At 37.8% G+C, this 18840-nt stretch overlaps 2 protein-coding genes across 2 annotated transcripts; one reads left to right on the top strand and one right to left on the bottom strand.

Annotated features, from left to right (window-relative positions):
• Window positions 1-724: 724 nt before the first annotated feature.
• Window positions 725-6384, top strand: tnfsf10l3 (tumor necrosis factor (ligand) superfamily, member 10 like 3). Its single transcript, XM_043221334.1, has 5 exons — window positions 725-1316; window positions 3154-3303; window positions 4131-4167; window positions 4351-4443; window positions 5395-6384. The coding sequence occupies exons 1-5, from the start codon at window positions 1062-1064 to the stop codon at window positions 5850-5852; spliced, it is 993 nt and encodes a 330-aa protein (XP_043077269.1). The 5' UTR covers window positions 725-1061; the 3' UTR covers window positions 5853-6384.
• Window positions 6385-6668: 284 nt separating this feature from the next.
• clcn5a (chloride channel, voltage-sensitive 5a) lies at window positions 6669-16950 on the bottom strand. The gene is made up of 12 exons (XM_043221333.1): window positions 16851-16950; window positions 15973-16158; window positions 14224-14375; window positions 14009-14108; window positions 12865-13175; window positions 12556-12762; window positions 11997-12077; window positions 11357-11902; window positions 10008-10194; window positions 9519-9917; window positions 9007-9223; window positions 6669-8868 (listed from the first exon to the last, which is right to left on the bottom strand). Exons 2-12 carry the CDS (start codon window positions 16115-16117, stop codon window positions 8778-8780), a joined length of 2436 nt encoding a protein of 811 aa, XP_043077268.1. The 5' UTR covers window positions 16118-16158; window positions 16851-16950; the 3' UTR covers window positions 6669-8777.
• Window positions 16951-18840: the final 1890 nt, after the last annotated feature.

Raw genomic sequence — 18840 nt, 5'->3', positions numbered from 1 at the left:
GTTAAAGATAAGGCAAAGCACAGACTAACCGCATATTTAAAAAGCAAGTTTGTTATTAAAACGCATTTGAGATAGCAGTTTGTGTAGCTCTGCCTTACAATAACAGCTGTTACATTTCATCTGCCATACAAAATGCAGAATACGAGAGAAACTCATATGGGTGTAGCATACACATAATTATTTAAATTGTCATATATTTTAAACAATAATATGATTAATTTCACGAATATCAACAACAACTAAAACCATCTTTATCTGGAAGCTGATATTAGATGGTCTCCCAGGCTGGTCAAGCTGATTTTAGCAAGTTGTTTCAGCTGGTCTCCTTAAAAAAAGTGTCCGGCCTAAACCAGTTTAGATGACTTAAGCTGGACCCTGGCTGGTTTTACCTTTTTGGTGAGCAGCGATGAAATTTTCCCAGGGTTATTCATTTCACCTAATCAATATGCGCCTATTCACAAAATATGTATTTTTGAAGACTTGTAGCCAAACAGCCGACGGTACTTCCACAGCATGGAAAGAAGTCAGAGGTCAATGGCCACCGTCAAATTCAGTTAACATTCTTCAAATATCTTCTCCTGTGTATAATAGAGAAAGAAACTCACACGGGTTTGGAACAAATTGGAGGTGAATAAACGATGACATTATTTTGTTTTGTGGGTTAACTATCCTCACTCGCCGAAGCGCTGCCATATTTTATGATTAATTCAGCCAGATAATCTTATTATTTTAGCACTACACGGCGTTTGCGGGTGAAAAGCGTGTACTGCACATGGAAACAGGTAATATGGGTGGTGTGAGGCGGTGTCAAATGAAAACCGAGAAGGCAGGATAGAGAGCGGATGATATTGTATGCCAGTCTATCGTCAAACTCGGTTACTCCGCGCTCAGCGTGTTTTCACCGCTACATCGCGGACCTCGTGTCGCCCAAACTCGAAGGACTTGCTGGAACCTCGCTTTGCCGATAAGATGATATTCTTGTCATTCACACCTATTCGTCTCCTCGGACTTGTTGCGCGTGGTGGTAGGTAAAAAGCAGGCTTGTTTAGTGGGTCCCGGAGATGAACATGGACTCTGCAGCCCCTCCTCAGTGCGGACTGGAGTCATTCGACAGGAATGCCGCCGCATCCGAAGGCAACTGCGAATATTTACAGTCCGTTAGCAGCGAATCGAGCTCATTCATCATGGTTCAGCCAAAAAATCGTCTCGAAGTGCCGTCTAGGTTGTGGGTGTCAGCGGTCGTGGTCATCGTGATCGTCCTTCAAGTTGCCTCGACCACAGGACTCTTCATATACTTGAACATGTCAATGGCACAGGTAAAATTGCATTGAACAAAAAGTCGCATTGCTAGTGTTGTTGTTGTTAAGTGTGATTTATGGAACGGTTATGCACTGTCTAAATCGTTTTAAACTTATTATATTATTTGCAGAACTTTTCCAAATGCATAGCCTATGTTCCCATAACATCCCGCAGAACTAGAGCTATTGTACATTGTAAAATCATAATGGAGATCATAGGGAAATACCATTAAAACTTTTTTTAACCCTGCAGGCTGACATTCTGTCATCTTGGTATCAAGTTTACAAGTTTTCTTTGTGTCAAGCACTGCTTTTTTTACTGTAGTCTTGGGATGGTGGTTACAGCATTTATTTAGCTGCCACAAGAATTGGGTCACGGGTCTTTTTCATAATCAGTTCTGGTGCATTGAATCAGGTCAATAAATTTCTTAATTCTTGACCAAAGCTTGCATTGTATTCATCTAATCTCTGCTAAGAGCCTTTGTATGGTGTCTTTTGTATTCGGACACCTTATTTGTGCAGGGCAATTGTGTGGGAAAGTTGTCAAACTCTTGACAGAAAATGTCCCATGAGGCAAGCTGCATAACGGACTGAATGTTAATGATTTTGCCGGTTGTTGTTGATATCGTTTCAGCGATTTGTTTCTTCCTCTTGCTGTGAAAACAATCAAATGTGTCCTTTTAGGTATTTCTTCAAAAATTAAAAAAAGAGTTAATAAAATTATTGGTCAAAGACTTTTTACAAGGCTGAAAGTGGTTTCGGAAACCCCCCTCAAAGATCAACAAAGGTTTAGGGCTCTCTACCAGCATAAATACAAACTTTAATTAAACCAGAAGAAGGCAGTCAGATTTAATTAACGCATTAATTGCTTTCAAATCCTCTGAAAGCTCAAGGTCAGTGATTTTGAAGAGGGGGTTTTTTTCAGTTCGCAGACCAGTAGACACAATACACAATGGGTCCTGAAAACAGTAATACTATGCCAAAATATCAGCCGCAGAAACTTTCGTTCAGATATCTGTACTTACATGGTCTAGTCTGTTTTTCTAGTGACAGGCTGATTTGTAGGTATTTAGAAAACGTTTTTTCCTTATCGTATATTCTTGCGGTCTCTGTCAAAATAGTTTTCCGTTGTGGGAATATGTTTATTCAACCCCCAAAGGCCTCTGTTTTTTTAGCGTGTGTGGCTGTAGTAAAGGTATGCAAAAGTATGTTATTATTTTGACATGTTTAACCCTCCAAAGTTTTTTTTTTTTTAAAGGGTCACACTTTGGCTGTCATTTTTATTTAAATGAATGCCACAGCACTAACTTCCACCGACACAGTAACAATGACAAATTGCCCTTTTAGGTGATTTTTTTTGGCCATTTCTAATTTATGTGTACATTTCTCTTTCTTCGTATGAGCAACTATGCATTTTTTTTAATTTAGTACGGTCAAAATATTTGCTTCTATACATTGAAACAAAGAAAATATACAAATTATATGTATTTAGGCACATATGTGAAAAATGAAATCCGTGTATTGTGAAAGAATACTAGATTTTATGCTTAGAAAGTTGGTGGGGTCTTTTGTACTTTGTATTTCAGATTTCAGAATGGTCTTTCCCATTCATTTCCTTTGGTCGGCAAATTTTGACCACAGGTAGCCATAGTTTGAATTTTTACGACCACTAGAGTGGGTCTTTGTAGAGATTGCAAAATTTAAAGCACCACACCATGAAACCATAAATAAAAAACAACTAAAATGCTATGCAAAATTTTTGATTGATGAAAATTCTGTCACGTATTCCTTAAAAACAAAACTTTTTAAAATGTTTAAAGATTTTTAAGTGCACTGGTGAATGTGTCATTGGCAGGCTCGGACACAAGGTGTGGTGGAGGAACTGAGGTGCTTGGGTCTTCTGAACGCTCTGGAGAAAGAACAGGATGTACCTGACGACCTGGTCCAGCTCTTTGGTGAACCGTGCATTAAACTGGCAGAAGGACTCAAAGCATACATCTCCAAGGTAATGCTGTGTTTCTAATAAACATGTGAGTACATCAAAAGCATGTGCTTTTCTTCAAGTGATGGGAATTAGTCAGTTTATGGCATTTCTCATGGGATTGGACCTGATGTCCTTTGGATATGCACATGACCAGTGGAAAACAAGCTGTAAAAAAAAACTCAAAACACTGGAAATCTTCACACACAAAATGTTTGGCACTAATCTAACTTGTATTAAACTAGGTTAAATGCAACAGATTTCTGGTCCCTCATTAGTAATTTTCTTACTCTTTTAATAGAAAATGCTAAGAAATAACAGTATGCTCTGTATCTCCAGCCATACTGAGATCACATGAGCAGAAAAATACTATTCACTATTCATCTCTACAATCTCGTGCTATAACTCACCAAATAAATTGATGAAATGAATAGGCATTTCTGCAAAAATATTTTTGTTTTCGCCTAATGTTACATGCGCACCACTAGGTGTAAGTCCAAGATGACTTTCAAATCTCCAGGCTGATGGATATGATACATATTTGATTTGGCCGGCTGCGCTAAAAAAAACGCTCCAAATAAATCAAATGCGATAGAGCCTATTCTCTCTCAACTGTGGCTTTAATGTTTTTGTTGCACTCTGGTGTTCCAGGAAAAAGGTTGGATTGTCTTTCTGACATGGACTTGAATGTGGAAAATGTCTGTGATGTTATGTTTCCAACGTGTAACACCAAATCAGGAGCGTGCAGTTCAGTAGCACCCTATCATTGGCAGAAATGTATGTATAAACATGTGCTTTGTTTTCTGTACCTTCTCACAAATTTGAATGCATTTATTTTTTTGCCCTTTTAGGTCACAGAAAACGTAATCTCAAAACACACCTTTCAAGGTAACCTGAAACCACATAAATTTAAGTGTACCTTCTGCTTTAATCTGAAAAAAATCTTTCTGCCTGAACTAGCCTAGTCTCTTTTAGAATTTAGTACAATTATACTTTTTAAGTGATTTGAAGCGATTCTTCTTTTTGGCTTTGTTGACTTGCTGGCTCTTTGTTCTTTACCGTGTTTCTCAGAAAGAGTCGCTATCCCTCCACGTACAAAATTACTCACCACTGGCAGCCCGCGGCCGTCAGCTCATCTTACTCTCAGAGACAGTGGACTGCAGGGTGAGTTTGCCAGCATGTTTGGGTGTGTGTATTACTCACTCGTGTCAGCAGAAAAGTTTCTACAGCTCTCTTGTCCTTCTGGAAACAATATTAACAAACCATTTCATTAGGAATTCACTAATATAACAAAACATTTTTGACTGTTTACTGAACTGATATCTTACATGAAAATGGCAACCAAAAAAAATTCCCAGTCTAGTTTTACAATAAACTAAAGAAATTAAAACGTATTGGAAACACTTTACAGTAAGGTTTGATGTGTTCATTAGTAAGTTGTCATGAACTAACAATATTCTGAAGGCTGTGTAGTTGAAATGTGAAGAAAATACACTTTTAACTTTTTTCATGACTTGAATGACTCTGTTTGAGATTCACCCCCAAATATCCAAAGAGCAACATCCTTTTAAAAAAAAAAATGTTTTTTTTGCTGTACTAGTTAAAAATGAATGTTTATTTCAATAAATCATGGGGACACAAATGGCAACAATTCCACAGAATGAACCTGAAAATCTATTTTAAGTTCACCCAAAAACTTTTGTCATCTTCAAAACACTAATTAAGATATTTTGAAATCATAGCAAGAAATGTAGCAAAGACATTGGCAAGATTTTCCATGTGACATCAGTGGTTCAACCGTCATTTTCTGAAGCAACTAGAATACAATTTTAAAAAAATGTCTCCCCAAGTTGTTACACTGATTATGTTGATTACATTCTGGGGGACCTCTCCAAAATGGCAGTAGATGGTAACTAGTGGAAAAGAATTGTTGAATAAGTTATATTACTATTGCATTCACAGAATCTTTACAGAATTTAAATCTTTAGGTGAACTATCCCTTTAAGGATTAGAGGTTCACATTAATTAATGAGATGAAGGAGTGTTGGAACAGGGCTGAACTGCTGCTCTACACGGAGTTGATCACGTTTTGTTGCACCTTCCTTGTTATACCAGGTACAACATCCTTAACCCCTCAGAATGACCTTCACCAGTCCTGTCGCCATCCCGTCCGTTCCTGGGGGAACCAGAGTTTCGGCTCCCACCTTCACAACATGACCGTGTCCAACGGGCGCCTGCGTATCCCTCGCGCAGGCCGCTACTACCTATACGCCCAAGTCTACTTCCGTTACCTCACTCTGTCCATCGACGATTACCACTCGGGCTCCGACAGCCACCAGGTGGTGCAGTGCGTCTACAAGAAGACCGCCTACGTACGCCCCATTCAGCTCCTGAAGGGTGTGGGCACCAAATGTTGGTCTCCAGACAGCGAGAACGCCCTTCACTCCATCTACCAGGGGGGCCTGTTTGAACTTCGTGCAGGAGACGAGATCTTCATCTCTGTGTCTTCTCCCACAGCTGTGTACGCAGAAGATTCCTCCAGCTACTTTGGGGCCTTCCTGTTTGACCTCTGAGGGAAGCAGTTGGGGTTTGTGGTCTCATTCTAAGGGAAAGGAAATTGTTTCTGACGGAAGGCCCCACACGTGAAGAGAGGGAAGCATATATTCTCCAGCATTTGATGGGTTCAAAAGACCAAACAAATCAGAAAACCATCTGGTTATTGTGGACCATTTGACCTTCGTAGGCTGAATTGTAACATTCAATAGAGTGAGGAACTCTGGACTCCCATCTGAAAGGGCAGATATCTGTGAGAGCTCTGTAAAGACGTTTCTGAAAATGAGAACAATGATCTTCTCTATTTAACCACATAAAAAGCAAACATAATTCTATAAAATGAAGACTTTCACCTTCAACAAATGCGCAAAATTTTGTGCAAGCTGCTATTCGTGCACACAAACAATGCCAGATTAATAGTTTCCCACTTTCTTTTGATGTTATACTGTTTATATTGTTCATTCTTTCCTAAAAAAAAAGACTGTCTGGGGCAGTGTGACCAATCGCTTGAAGTCTTCAGTTAATTAAAGGAAGTTGCTTTGTTGGGAAGCACTATGCCACACACATTTCATTATGAGTCAAACCTGTGTCATTCACTGTTGTCTGAAGTAAAATCTAGCAAATAATCTACAGCCAAAAACAGGGATATATGAAGAGCAAGACTTTGCATGACTCAAATTTATCAAAACAATCCAAAGTTAAACTAACATTTTTTCAGAAGAATGCCTATTTCCTGTTACAGCAATTGTCCTGAAGGACAGACAGACATCTTGAAATAATTTTGAGGATTAACATTAAGCACCAAATGTCACACTTAAAAGAAAGAAACACTGAAGAGCATGTTACGTTATTATATTTCATGTAGTGCTTACAAATAAATTACAATGATAATGAGACATTCATATTTAACACTAATGGATAATGCTGACATAAAAAACAAGTTTATACAATTTAAACAATGAGTATAAAGAACCCAAAAATGACTGCACAACCATTACGTTTTTTTCTCAACAATTAGCATGGATGTTCTTAATAAAATGGCCCTTAATTTTTAAAAAATGAGCGATATTTTGATTAAAAAAAAATGGAAATACAGTGAAAGTTAGCTAAGGACTGAGAACCAAGATAATGTGCCTCTTGAGGAGTTTTAAGCACTGCTTACAAAGATTTTAGCATTCACTCTGTCCCACTGTGAGTTTCATAAACAGTAGTGGCGTGGTATGCCAGCAGAGAAATGCAAATGATTAAGAAAAGATGCAGGCTTAAACATTAAAATGGAAACATCTGGGTTGATATGCATATAATAAAATTACACGATTCCGATGACTACATATTGCATGCTCAGATTACATTTGGACATGCATGTGATAGGAATATAAATGGTATGGGCTATGCATACAATTAGGCAGCATATGTTAATGGAGAAAATTTGCGTACCATTCAGCCAAGTACCAGAAAAAAACATTAATTATAGCATAATTAAGAGTTATTTAGAATTAAAAGGCAAAATCTGACTTGTTAATGGTATCATGTAATGCCATTTTGCATTGATTGCACATACATGTTGTCCAAAAATAATGCCAACCTAACTTGCATAGAGAAATGCTACATAATGTGTAGTTTTAACAGTGGTTTTAAAACATTTGATAACCACATCAAAGGTTTCGGGTTAGTACGTTTTTTTGTTTGTTTTTTTATTTAAAGAAACCAATACTTTTATTCAGCAAGGATGCGTTAAATTGGTCAAAAGAGACATTTATAATATTATTTCAAATAATTCTTAGCAGTTCTTTTGAGCTTCTTATTACATAAACCTGAAAGGAGAAATGTTTCTTGAACAGCAAATCAGCATATTATAATTTCTGAAGGTTCATGTTAAACTGAAGAATGGATGATGCTGAAAATTCAGCTTTGCCATCACAATAGTGAATTACAGTTTAAAATACATTAAAATTAATTTAAATTGTAATATTATTTCACAATGTTAGTGTTTTAATATGTTTTTGATCAAATTAATGCAGCCTTGGTGAGCATAAGAGACACAAATGTTATTGACCCCCTAACATTTGAATGGTAGTGTAAAAATGTTAAAAAGGGCATGTAATCTGAAAACTCTATTCTGATAATGAGTCTTTTTAAGTGTCATTTCTTGGCAGAAACTACACGGTGCTGCTTATGACTGATTACAAGTCTGAAAACATGTTACAGATGTGACAAAATAAGGAAACCGTAAATCATCAGACCAATAAATGACTCATAAAGCGTTAAGATTCAGCTTGAACAAAATAATATTCATCCCGTGAACTTTCAGATGCTGGAATACTTGCTAGTGCTCATTTATACAGAGTAAAAATAAAAAAAAAGACAAAAAATGCATATGAACATGTAAACAACAAATGGTTTTAACTTATAATTAACATCCGTTCTGTAGTGGAAGGCAGGAGAACTCTAGGGAAATATGCAATGCACATCTGCTACCGATTGCTTGTGACTTCCTCTTGATATGCGTCGTAAAATCTGAACGATGACGATGTGGTCTTTTTCACCAGAGGTGTTTTGGGTTTGAGTAATACGATCCAACAGAGGCTGGGTAGGTGAATGTCTATATTTCCATTTATGCTACAAAATGTTGTGGTATATACTGTGATATGTTTTGATGCCCTGATATGTTATGATAAGTTGAATACCTGCAAACACCAACACTTGGCTGCACTCAATCCCACCTTATAGCTAGTTGGCAGAGTGCACAGAACGCTGCTGAAGGTCCTCAATCCTGCAATTGTAGCGCCTACGCCAATGAGGCTCTACAAATGGATTCACAGTGTGAATGGACGCTCACCCAAGTCTGACAGTTCTTTAGTGCAAATCATTTGGCCAGACTGGTGTTTTCTGCCCAATGGGTGATTTCAAACTGACTGGTGTTTCCTAACAGCCAGTTTGGCACTTCAGTTGAAGAGAATAGAGTCAGGGTCTCGGTTGGCCATCTGGGCCATATGTTTCAGAATGTCTTTTTTGGTGATGATGCCTAGTAAACGCCTGTGGAAAAACAGGAAGAAGATTTATCCAAATATATTTGACATGTAGTAATTCTGACATATGTAAATGATGGACGAACCCAATAATATTAGTCAAGAACTTAAAAAACTTTACAGGCTAAGTAAAGAAAGGTTTTACCCATTGTGAGTGACGAGACACTGGCGCAGACCCAGCTTGCGGAAGATGTCCACCACAATGTCCATGGCAGTGTGGTCGGTAACAGTAAATGGGCTGAGATCCATGATGCCACGAAGCTTCAATGGAGGAGGGCTGTTGGGTGGCTGTGGAGGTGTGTATTCAGTGAAGAAGATTCGGGAGGCGCTAACCACACCTTCCTGACGCTGGCGAGCATTTTCTGCCAGAGGGAAATGAAGAATAATAAACCTTGTCATGATTGACCTACAGTATAATCCACATGATGTCTATAAGAAGAATGTTTAAAGTGATTGTCCATACAATGAAAGTCAGTGGGGTCCAAATTACCTTTGAACTCCATTCACTTTTATTATATGGACAAATAAAAGTCAGAAAGTCATGCAGATTTTTAAATGAAAATGGCAATTTTTTCCACCAAGACGTTTATCAGCAATAATTCTAGTCCAAGACCCAAGAAAAATGAACATAAAAAAGTCCACTTTGTGTTCTCTTACCAATAGAGATGACCAGATCTCTGCGCTGAACAAAGCCCACAAGTCTCTGAGACTCATGCGAAACCACCACAGGGAAACCGCTGTATGAGGTTTCAGCAATGAGCGACTCGACTTCCTCCACGCTCATCCCATCCTGAGTGATCACAGAGAGTGGTGGGTCGCTGCGGCGGGGGCGCATCACGTCCATGGCAAGCGTCTTGTGGCTGAACTCCTCTTTAGACTCCAGGAAGGGGTAACCGTTGAGACGGATATGAGCCTCATAAATGCCTTCTCGACCCAGAGCGTCTGCCACCCATTTACTAGTCATGGTGGCAGCCATGAGAGGCACAATGTATTCCAGGCCGCCCGTTAGCTCAAACATAATGACCACCAGAGAGACTGTCATACGAGTTACACCGCCTATGAAAGAAAGACAGGCCTGAATGAAAGTATTTGGACAAGCCAGTAATGGCACATTTTTAATAGTAGACAGTTTGCATAGACTTTTACCCAGACAGGCGGTGGCGCCCACCATGGCATAGAGGCCGGGGGTGATGCAGTCCGCTCCAGGTGAGCACCAGCCTCTGAAGATTACCCAGTCATGGTGGTAATATGCCAGTTGCTCCATACCCACACCAAGCAGCCTGCCTGCAATCGCTCCCACAGCCATACTGGGGATGAAGAGTCCAGAGGGCACCTGGAGGAATATACAGGGCACAACAGTGCAGAAAATGGCAGATGTAAACACTAAATTCTCTGTAAAAGAACCTGTGTCAATAGAATGTATTGATAAATGGAAGAAAGAATGAATGAACTGATGATGAAAAGAACAATTCATGGAAAGAAAGAAAAGGTGGATGGATGGATAGATAGCAAACAAATAAAGAGTGATGCATGTTGGAAGGAAGGTAGAATGGAAAAAAGACGTTAAGATGAGACGGATAAAAAGATGATGACTGAATGAATGAAACAAAAAAAAAGGATGGACTGAAGATGAAAGGAAATGGAAGAAAAGAAAGAAAGAAAGGGTGAATGAATAGATAAAGAAAAAAGGTAAAATGGGAAAAAGAAATCTGTGAACTGGATGAATAATGAAGAATATATGTATGTACGAAAATAAAGAATGTATGAATGAATGAATAAATAAAGATGAAATGGGTTGATGGAAAAAAGGATGAATGGATCATTTGAAGGAAGACAGGAAGGATGAATTGATAATGAAATAAGAGAAAATAGAATGGATGATACAAGAAAGAAAGAGAAGTTGAGTTGAAATATGGATGGAAGAATTGGTTGATGGATGGAATAAAAAGGAATATATGGTAGATGGATAGTAGAGGTATACATATATTGGAATATGGAATATAGAAAGATAGAATGGCTGGATAGATGGATTTTTTTCCCTTCTTCAGCAGAGCAGGTCTCATTTAGTGGGGTATTAAATGCGTAACAAAGTGTTGTGGATTGCATTGTCCTATTTTGAAATCTGTGTCAAAGTTGTCTTTTGTGAGAAACCGCATATGAAACATGTCACTGAAACAAAATTTCCCTAAGGGGATGAATAAAGTTACTACTACTACTACTAGATGCAGGGAGGGGAGGATAGATGGGTGTAATAAAAGAAAGGATCACAAAATGATTGGATAGACAAAGAAATTGAAGAAAAGACGGATGTTGGATAAAAGCAATATATGATAAATGGTGGAGGGATGAATAGATGGGATAAAGAAAGATAGAATTAATGGAAGGATAATGGATGGACAGATGGAAAGATAGAAGAAAGAAAGAAAGAAAGAAAGAAAGACAATGGGTGGATGAAAGATAGAAAAGGAAGATAATACGGGACTTTGACCCTGTACCTTCATGCCAAAGGTCACCACTGTGATGAGCATCTTGAAGACCAGGGCCAGTGAGAGCTGCCACATGGCGGTGTACACATCCTGTCCTGCTGGCCTATCAGGCAGAGAATCGCTGCTGCTCTTTGTGACGGTCACATTGGCGTAATTACACAGCTGTGAGGAATCCAGCAGACCACAATCGTTGAATAGCTCGGAGATCAGCTCGCTGGTGCTCATACGTGTGTAGCTGTTGGGGAACGCCAGCAGAGCCGTGATCGCCGTAACAACCAGCACCTCCAAAACAGGGTAGTGACCCAGTCGTGTGGTCTTACGTCGGCGGCACCACGCAATGTTTGCACGGATGAAGAAAGCTCCCCAGATTCCCCCGAAAATCCCCAATAGGACAAAGGGGATGAGCTCCAGCAAGTGCCAAGGGGAGTGGAACTCCACGTAGAAGAGCACCAGCCTGCTGTTACCAAACGGGTTGATGGACCGAAGGGTGAAGGCCGCCACCAATGCAGCAAAGAAAGAGCGCCACAGTGTCTTCAGTGGGAAATAATAACTCACCTAAAATATGAAGTGAGAGTGATTCTACTTATTAAAATGACACTAGATAATGCTGAGTATGAAATCATAAGTACTGCATAATAAGTATGCTTGCCTCTTCCAAACTGAACAGAACTCCTCCAATCGGTGCACCAAAAGCTACTGACACACCAACAGCTGCTGCGGCAGACAATACCTAATCAAAATGCAAAGAGAAGAAAGTCAGAACTGAAACTATAGGCCAGGCTCATCTGACAAAAGACTCGGATCTAGTAAAAGTAAAAAGAGATCCTATGTTTGGTCTCGTCTTCATGATGTCAATAAAAAACATTCTCACAATGAGCAAGCTTTAAACATAAAACCACAAAAACAGGCAACCAGAATGTCCTTAGAGTAAAGCCGCAAAAATGTAACAACAAATGGCAGTGTATTCTTAGAAAGAGATGGGAGATAGAGGTTTGTGCCTTGCTTCTTAAAAACACTCATCAAATATCTGTTGTTGGTAAAAGTTTTGGATGTTTTTGAAAGGGGTGTTCACCAAGACTGCATTTATTAAAAACCCCCACAGAAAACTAAAATATTTAGAGTTATTTTGATTTCGATTTGTGTGCAAAAATGTCTCAATATCTTAGGGTAAACTTATGGTGGATAAAAAGTATCTAATTTTCATATACCTCTCGTCTCTTTGCCTCATTCTTGCGGTACTTGGTAAACAAGTGGCATAGGATGTTGCCACAGCAACAGGCCACATGGACCAGCGGTCCTTCTTTTCCCAGACTGAGTCCAGATGACACAGCCAGCACCAGTGTGATGGTTTTAATCATAAGAGTCCATTTACCCAGGTAGCCCCTGATGATAAAGCCACTCAGAATGGTCTTGATCTAGAATGTCAAATACGAACCAGTGCATTATAACAGCCAATATAACAACCTGTGTGTTAAAGCGTAAGGTTAAATATTATACCAACATTTTTTTTTGCTTACCTCAGGTATTCCAGAGCCACAAGCATAGGGGGCAAAAGCCCTGACTAAAGACACAGCCAGGAAGGAGAAAAGCAGCGCCCAGCACACATACATCAGATAATTCATGATGTAAGCAAAAGGACCGTCATTAGTACCGACAATGAGCTCTGCCCAGCTTTTCCAGTTAGGGCATTTGTCTCTTTCCTGGAAGGTGGTCTCGTTGGAGTTCCAGCAGCAGTGCTCATGATTAAACCAGAAGCCATTCAGACACACTCCCTCCTTCAGATCCGTCATCCAATGGGCTGAGATGTCGATGCCACCAGCCAGGGCACCTGAAATCAAACAGAACAAATGCTATAAAAACGCCACGGAGAGGACAGATAATATTGCACAGGAAATTCAAACTATTTTTAAAGGGATAGTTTACCCAAAAATGAAAACTCTTGTCATGAATTACTCACCCTCACATGTTTATTAATGAACTATTTAAATCATAATAATGAGCCTTTCATTTACTACATTCCCTAATAAGTCCTAAAACGCATGCACAAAGCTTGTTGTAATGATCATGAAGTAGACATTTAGCCCTCCATAGATTCATTTTTTTATGTCCGTAAGGCAAGCATACAGAGAGTTTCGAGCTCATGTTCACAAAGACACAGACGGGAGAGAATACATCCTGTTTGCTTTCATTATTTTACAAAAGCGCAATGTTTTGTTAGTGTGCACAAATAAACGCTACTCTTCTGCTTCAACACTCAGCAGATGCTTAGCACGCATTTCTTAAGTTAACATTACATTGAACAGCCTTGTGAAGTTGCTGCTACTTGCATATTTTAGAAGACAGGTCATATTCGAGGTCGGCGAATGCATCGTGAACACACTTTCAAAGACTGAATGAAGTGATTATTTTTGGGGGGTTTTTTGCGCACAAAAAAGTATTTTCAAAGCTTTTTAAAATTAATGTCAAACAACCGATGTCACATGGACCATTTTAACAATGCCCTTGCTACAATTCTGTGCTTTTGTTGTGGTAGTGCCCTTCAGAAAGCTCTTGGATTTCATCAAAAATACTAATGACAGTATTTTCACTTTTGGGTGAACTTGGTGCTCTATAATCACTCTTCATGATACGTATGCTTTCATATTATAAAAACAATCCAACCTGACATCAGTCCCACAAGCAGCATCAGAAGCCACCCAGAAAAGGCATCACTGATACTCTTCATCAGAGCCAAGGTTGACTCTTTACTCTTGGTAGCAATCTTAAATGAAGAGAAATGGAAGATCACAAATAAACACAAGCTGAAGTGAACTGCATGATGATGATGATGATGATGATGATATTTAAAACTCAACGGGATTCAATTGTACAGTCACCTCTCGGTGGCGATCCCGGTCTTTGGATTTCTCCCGGACCCAGTCGATGGTGTTGAAGTCTTCATATGTGCCGACCCCAGGCACTGGTTCATCTAGTAAATCCATCAGTTTAGGAACCCCATTAGGCCCATCACCAACTCCATATGAACCACCTGCACAAATAAGAGAAAGACATACATTACTAATGCAGGTTAAAAGTACAAAATACATAACCGGATGTGACAGTTAAAGGCCTTAGGGGGAATGCCAAAATGATCACAAGAGCCTTTTTTCTCCCAACAGGATGTTCGGAGGTCAATCTTATACTGTTTTCTACCAAAAATGCCAGAGGGTCAATAAGACCTGAATTTGAACTAGTAGTCCTTTAAACTTTGCTTTTCAGAAGCCCAAGGGTGGGATAACGTCATCAAAATCAACTGCAAATGAGCTACTGTTCAACAGATTGAGGTCACCAAGCAGATCCTGCTCACCAAGTCTGGATTTATTTCAAAATACGGTAAAAGCACTAACATCATGAAATATTACAATTTACTCTATTGTATCATAAAGCTGAATTCACAGCATAATCTCCCCAGTCTCACATCAATCTTCTGAAATCATTCTAACATGCTGACTTGCTACTCAAGAAATATTTTTTAATTATTATCAATGTTGAAAACAGTACAGTTGCTTAATATTTTTGTGGAAACTGTGAAACACTAGTTCACATTCTATGTCACATAATTGCATAATTTCTTTAAATAAAATTTAAAATAAATAAATAAATTATATATGTATGTAGCATTGCACAGTGGCCCCAGTTACTTTACTTGAACTTTATATTTTAATGAATAAATATTATTCATAAGCTATTATTTATTACATTTATTTTTACTTATTTAATTTCAACACAGCATATATACTTGTTGTGGGCTCTTAATAGAAACGGGATATATGTTGTGAAATAACATTTATGGTAGCACAAACATTCCTGTTCCAGTGTTCACAGTTCTTCACATGACTTTCATAAAAAGATTTAACTAGTACAAAGAACAGGAAATAAATGACACCACAAAAAAACAGCAATAAAACTAGCTATGGTTAATAATTATCAATCTTCTAGAAACTTAATTATACATTTTTTCCTGCGCCGTATAGCGTTCATAATTATTCAAAGCATACAACATTATGCTTTTATAACCTAGGTTTATGAAATAAAAAATGTATCATATAATGTTTGTATTTAAACAAAAAAAATAACCCATATACTGCACAGCAAACACAATACAAAGCAACTGATATCAAAAGCTGAGGAAGTTCAAGGGAAACAGATGGATGTGAAAACCTGACACCGCTCAAATTATGAAACTAGTAGCTACAATAGAAATAACTAGAGGGGACACTTTGATCTCTGTGATAAAAGGATTTCTGTTAGGGGGCGGCAAATACCAAAGTTGTGACCTCAGCGAATTCTCACCGCTATTTTCTCACAGACACGCAAACACCAGAGACCTATACATTACACATTTACCCCCAAACCTAGATCGTATGATGAGAGAAAGGAAAAAATCTATGGGAATCTTCTGAATGACAATAAAAATGAAGAAAAGAACACAAATGAATACGGAGAAAACTGGGTGGCAGCTACAGTGGGGAAATAATATGACTTATATTGTCACCTCTCCACGTCGTCATTGTCACTGTCGCCACTGGGGCCATCTCATCTCACTACAAATAAAACACGTGGGTATGGACAGATCGGGCACTCACCCAGGCCATACTCCCTGTCCAGAGGAGGCACGTCATCGGTGCTGGAGAAGTCCAGAGTGGCTCCTGCGATTTCCACCATGTCTTCATCGCTGGTTCCACTCTGCAGGCTGTTGAAGCTCTCGCCGCAATAGCCCGTGTTGTCCATCTTTCCTCCAGAATGTGGAGGACATGGAAATGTCCTTTGACCTGAGCATAACAGACTCCATTTTAGTTAAAGCTTTACAGGTTCCACCCAACTATTAATGTTTACCACACACTTCTAGACTGAACAGGAACCTAGCAATGATTGACACCAAAACTACAAATACTATGATTCTGGATTAACTTTAAATACTGAATTTCAAATTAATAGCAGAGCAGCACTATGAGGTTTCTAAAATTAAAAAATAATATAAAGTTATTTTTTTTAAATAAATTTTTTTAAAGGCTTACAAATACAGACAGTGTAAAATATTTACAATTATGCGTACTATATTTAGCTAATAAAAGTATCAGATAAGATTAATGGTTCACCTTCTGAGTTACTAAACCAAAGCTAATGACATCAGCAAACTTCAGATCTGGGTCATTTTAGCTTAGCTTGCAAAAAAATATGAGCTATATACTAGATTGCGGCAAAATGGCACAGAAAAACGCCCGCTACATACTGCAAGCTGTCAGCAATGATGTAAATTACTATTATAACAAATTCACAAAAATACTCATGGGGCTGGTTAGCAGGATAGCTAAAGGGTTACATGCTAACCAGCTGACATTTTCATAAATTTAGGAGCCGTGGCTTGATGGCATCGAGTGGAACTGTTCCAAAACATGTTTATAACGTTAAGACACCGTGCATTGACTACACTTAGATCAAAGCGAAACTAGTAAACATTTACCTTGTTTGCTATCTTGTGTCACTCAAGCGCCGATGACAATGACGTACAATCTCCAGAAGACATGAACAGCCGAGTGCCGATCCACAAAATTAGACTTCAGTGCTCGATTAAGAATGCCTCTCATTCACAGCTGATATGCCATTCTCTGCCAAATCAGTTTTAATTTTGGCTACTATTCTTCTTCATAACTTTCTTTAGTTCTGTTTTTATTATTTTAAACTCAAGCCCTACTTTTATTATAAAGGAATTGCACCTGAATGTGCAATTGTAGTTTCCTTTAAATCGTACAAAATGTATTTTGTAAAAGTATTTTTAATAGTATATTTGCAGAGACCTAACATTATAAATAAAAGTGTACGTCATGACAGCACATTACTAATTTAACACCTTTACAGCTTATGAATATATATATATATATATATATATATATATATATATATATATATATATATATATATATATATATATATATATATATATATATATATATACTCACACACAGTTTAGCTGATTGTATAAAATAACAAACCGTAATATATTTTTAATTGTGAAAAACGTTCAATAAGGGTGCAAAAATTTAACACGCAGTAACTTTACATTAAATAGTATGTTCATTTATTTCAATAATAGAAAAAAAAAAAGTATGCAAAATATGCTTTGTTTCAATAAGGTACGGTCATTGCAAGAAATGCAAAAATTACAAATGAAAAAATTCATTCAAGGATTTATTTAACCAGCTTTATTTAGTTACATTTCACTAAGCTTTGCAAAATTGCATTAGAATATAAAATATGAAGAATAAATCAACAGGTCATATCAGTACTAGCGCATCTTTTTTCCCTTTTTTATTGAAACAGCACAAAGCACTAGGTTTAATATTTTCAGGCTGTGTTTTGTAGCCTACCCTAAGCGTGTGAGCGTCAATGAGCGGCTCAATGTTGCCATCTATAGGTGACAAATGCAGACAACCCGAGCCCACAGTGCATTCTGCTGATCACGCAGTGTGATTACATTAGTTACCACAATTACGTGTTACTGAACTTCACGGACTTCGAGTTGTCCTGAACCTAATAGACTTTGTGTTGTCGTGAACCCTATGGACTTTGCTTTCCTCTTCAAAGTCTCTAAGCCGCATTAACACTGTCACCTATAAAACATGAAATAATAAGTGTACATCACAAATAACGACAGTCCACAGATTTTCAAAACAAATATATTTTTTTTCAATCTGCGCTGATTAAGGACTGGATCGCACTGTTCTGTCATTTGGAGCGCACTCTGAACTTTCACCATCTGTGAGCATGATGCACATGACATGAACAGAGTTTTTTAAATTATTCAATTCATTTAGAGTTCAATTTAAAATGTAGCCTATATGACTGTTTAAATTGTTTATCGGTCCACTTTTTTAATTTTCCCACCATTAAGGTCATTTTTAATGGTCTTACATTGTAATCAATAATAAGAAGAAATGCATAAAAATCACATGCATAATAATTATTACAAGACCAAGTGAAAAACGGTCACGGTCTTATAGTATCTGTTACATTCATCTTCCTGATCGATGTTTTGCATTCATAATAAATTATTAATTTTATTAATACGTGACTGATGCAGTGGCGTGAAAGATTCTTAGTATGAACAGGCCATATGTTATCTGAGTGAACTTGATGACCTATTGATTTAGAGAGATGAGAACATACTTTTCTCTTTGAAGTTATTTTAAAATTTTTAAGAAAAGATAAGCGACATCTTTTTATTATTTGTTGTTCAATAACTTTCCCTGCAAAATCCCCAAAATAAATCTTCACTGTAAAACGATTACAATTTTAATCATAAAAGACTATAAAATGCAAAGACTAACTGTTAAAACGTGTACTATATAGGTGGTGAAAAATGTAATAAACTTTGAGGGGTATTTCATGTCATTTTAAAGGAAAAAAAGGATATAGAAAAAAGTATATATGCATTTACATGAAGTTCACATTTG

Source organism: Puntigrus tetrazona, chromosome 21, assembly GCF_018831695.1.
Source record: "Puntigrus tetrazona isolate hp1 chromosome 21, ASM1883169v1, whole genome shotgun sequence".
NCBI classification, from domain to species: Eukaryota; Metazoa; Chordata; class Actinopteri; order Cypriniformes; family Cyprinidae; genus Puntigrus; species Puntigrus tetrazona.
This window is presented reverse-complemented; position numbering and strand designations above follow the sequence as displayed.

What these genes read in the sequence shown, in the direction of transcription:
- clcn5a (XM_043221333.1), bottom strand. Translation starts at nt 16,117, where the DNA reads ATGGACAACACGGGCTATTGCGGCGAGAGCTTCAACAGCCTGCAGAGT. An exon ending in ACCGGGATCGCCACCGAGAG is followed by an intron (nt 14,109 to 14,223) that starts GTGACTGTACAA and finishes TCTTCATTTAAG; the next exon opens with ATTGCTACCAAGAGTAAAGA. An exon ending in TGGTGACCTTTGGCATGAAG is followed by an intron (nt 10,195 to 11,356) that starts GTACAGGGTCAA and finishes ATATTCCTCCAG; the next exon opens with GTGCCCTCTGGACTCTTCAT.
- tnfsf10l3 (XM_043221334.1), top strand. Translation starts at nt 1,062, where the DNA reads ATGAACATGGACTCTGCAGCCCCTCCTCAGTGCGGACTGGAGTCATTC. An exon ending in TGAACATGTCAATGGCACAG is followed by an intron (nt 1,317 to 3,153) that starts GTAAAATTGCAT and finishes TGTCATTGGCAG; the next exon opens with GCTCGGACACAAGGTGTGGT. An exon ending in TCAAAGCATACATCTCCAAG is followed by an intron (nt 3,304 to 4,130) that starts GTAATGCTGTGT and finishes TTGCCCTTTTAG; the next exon opens with GTCACAGAAAACGTAATCTC.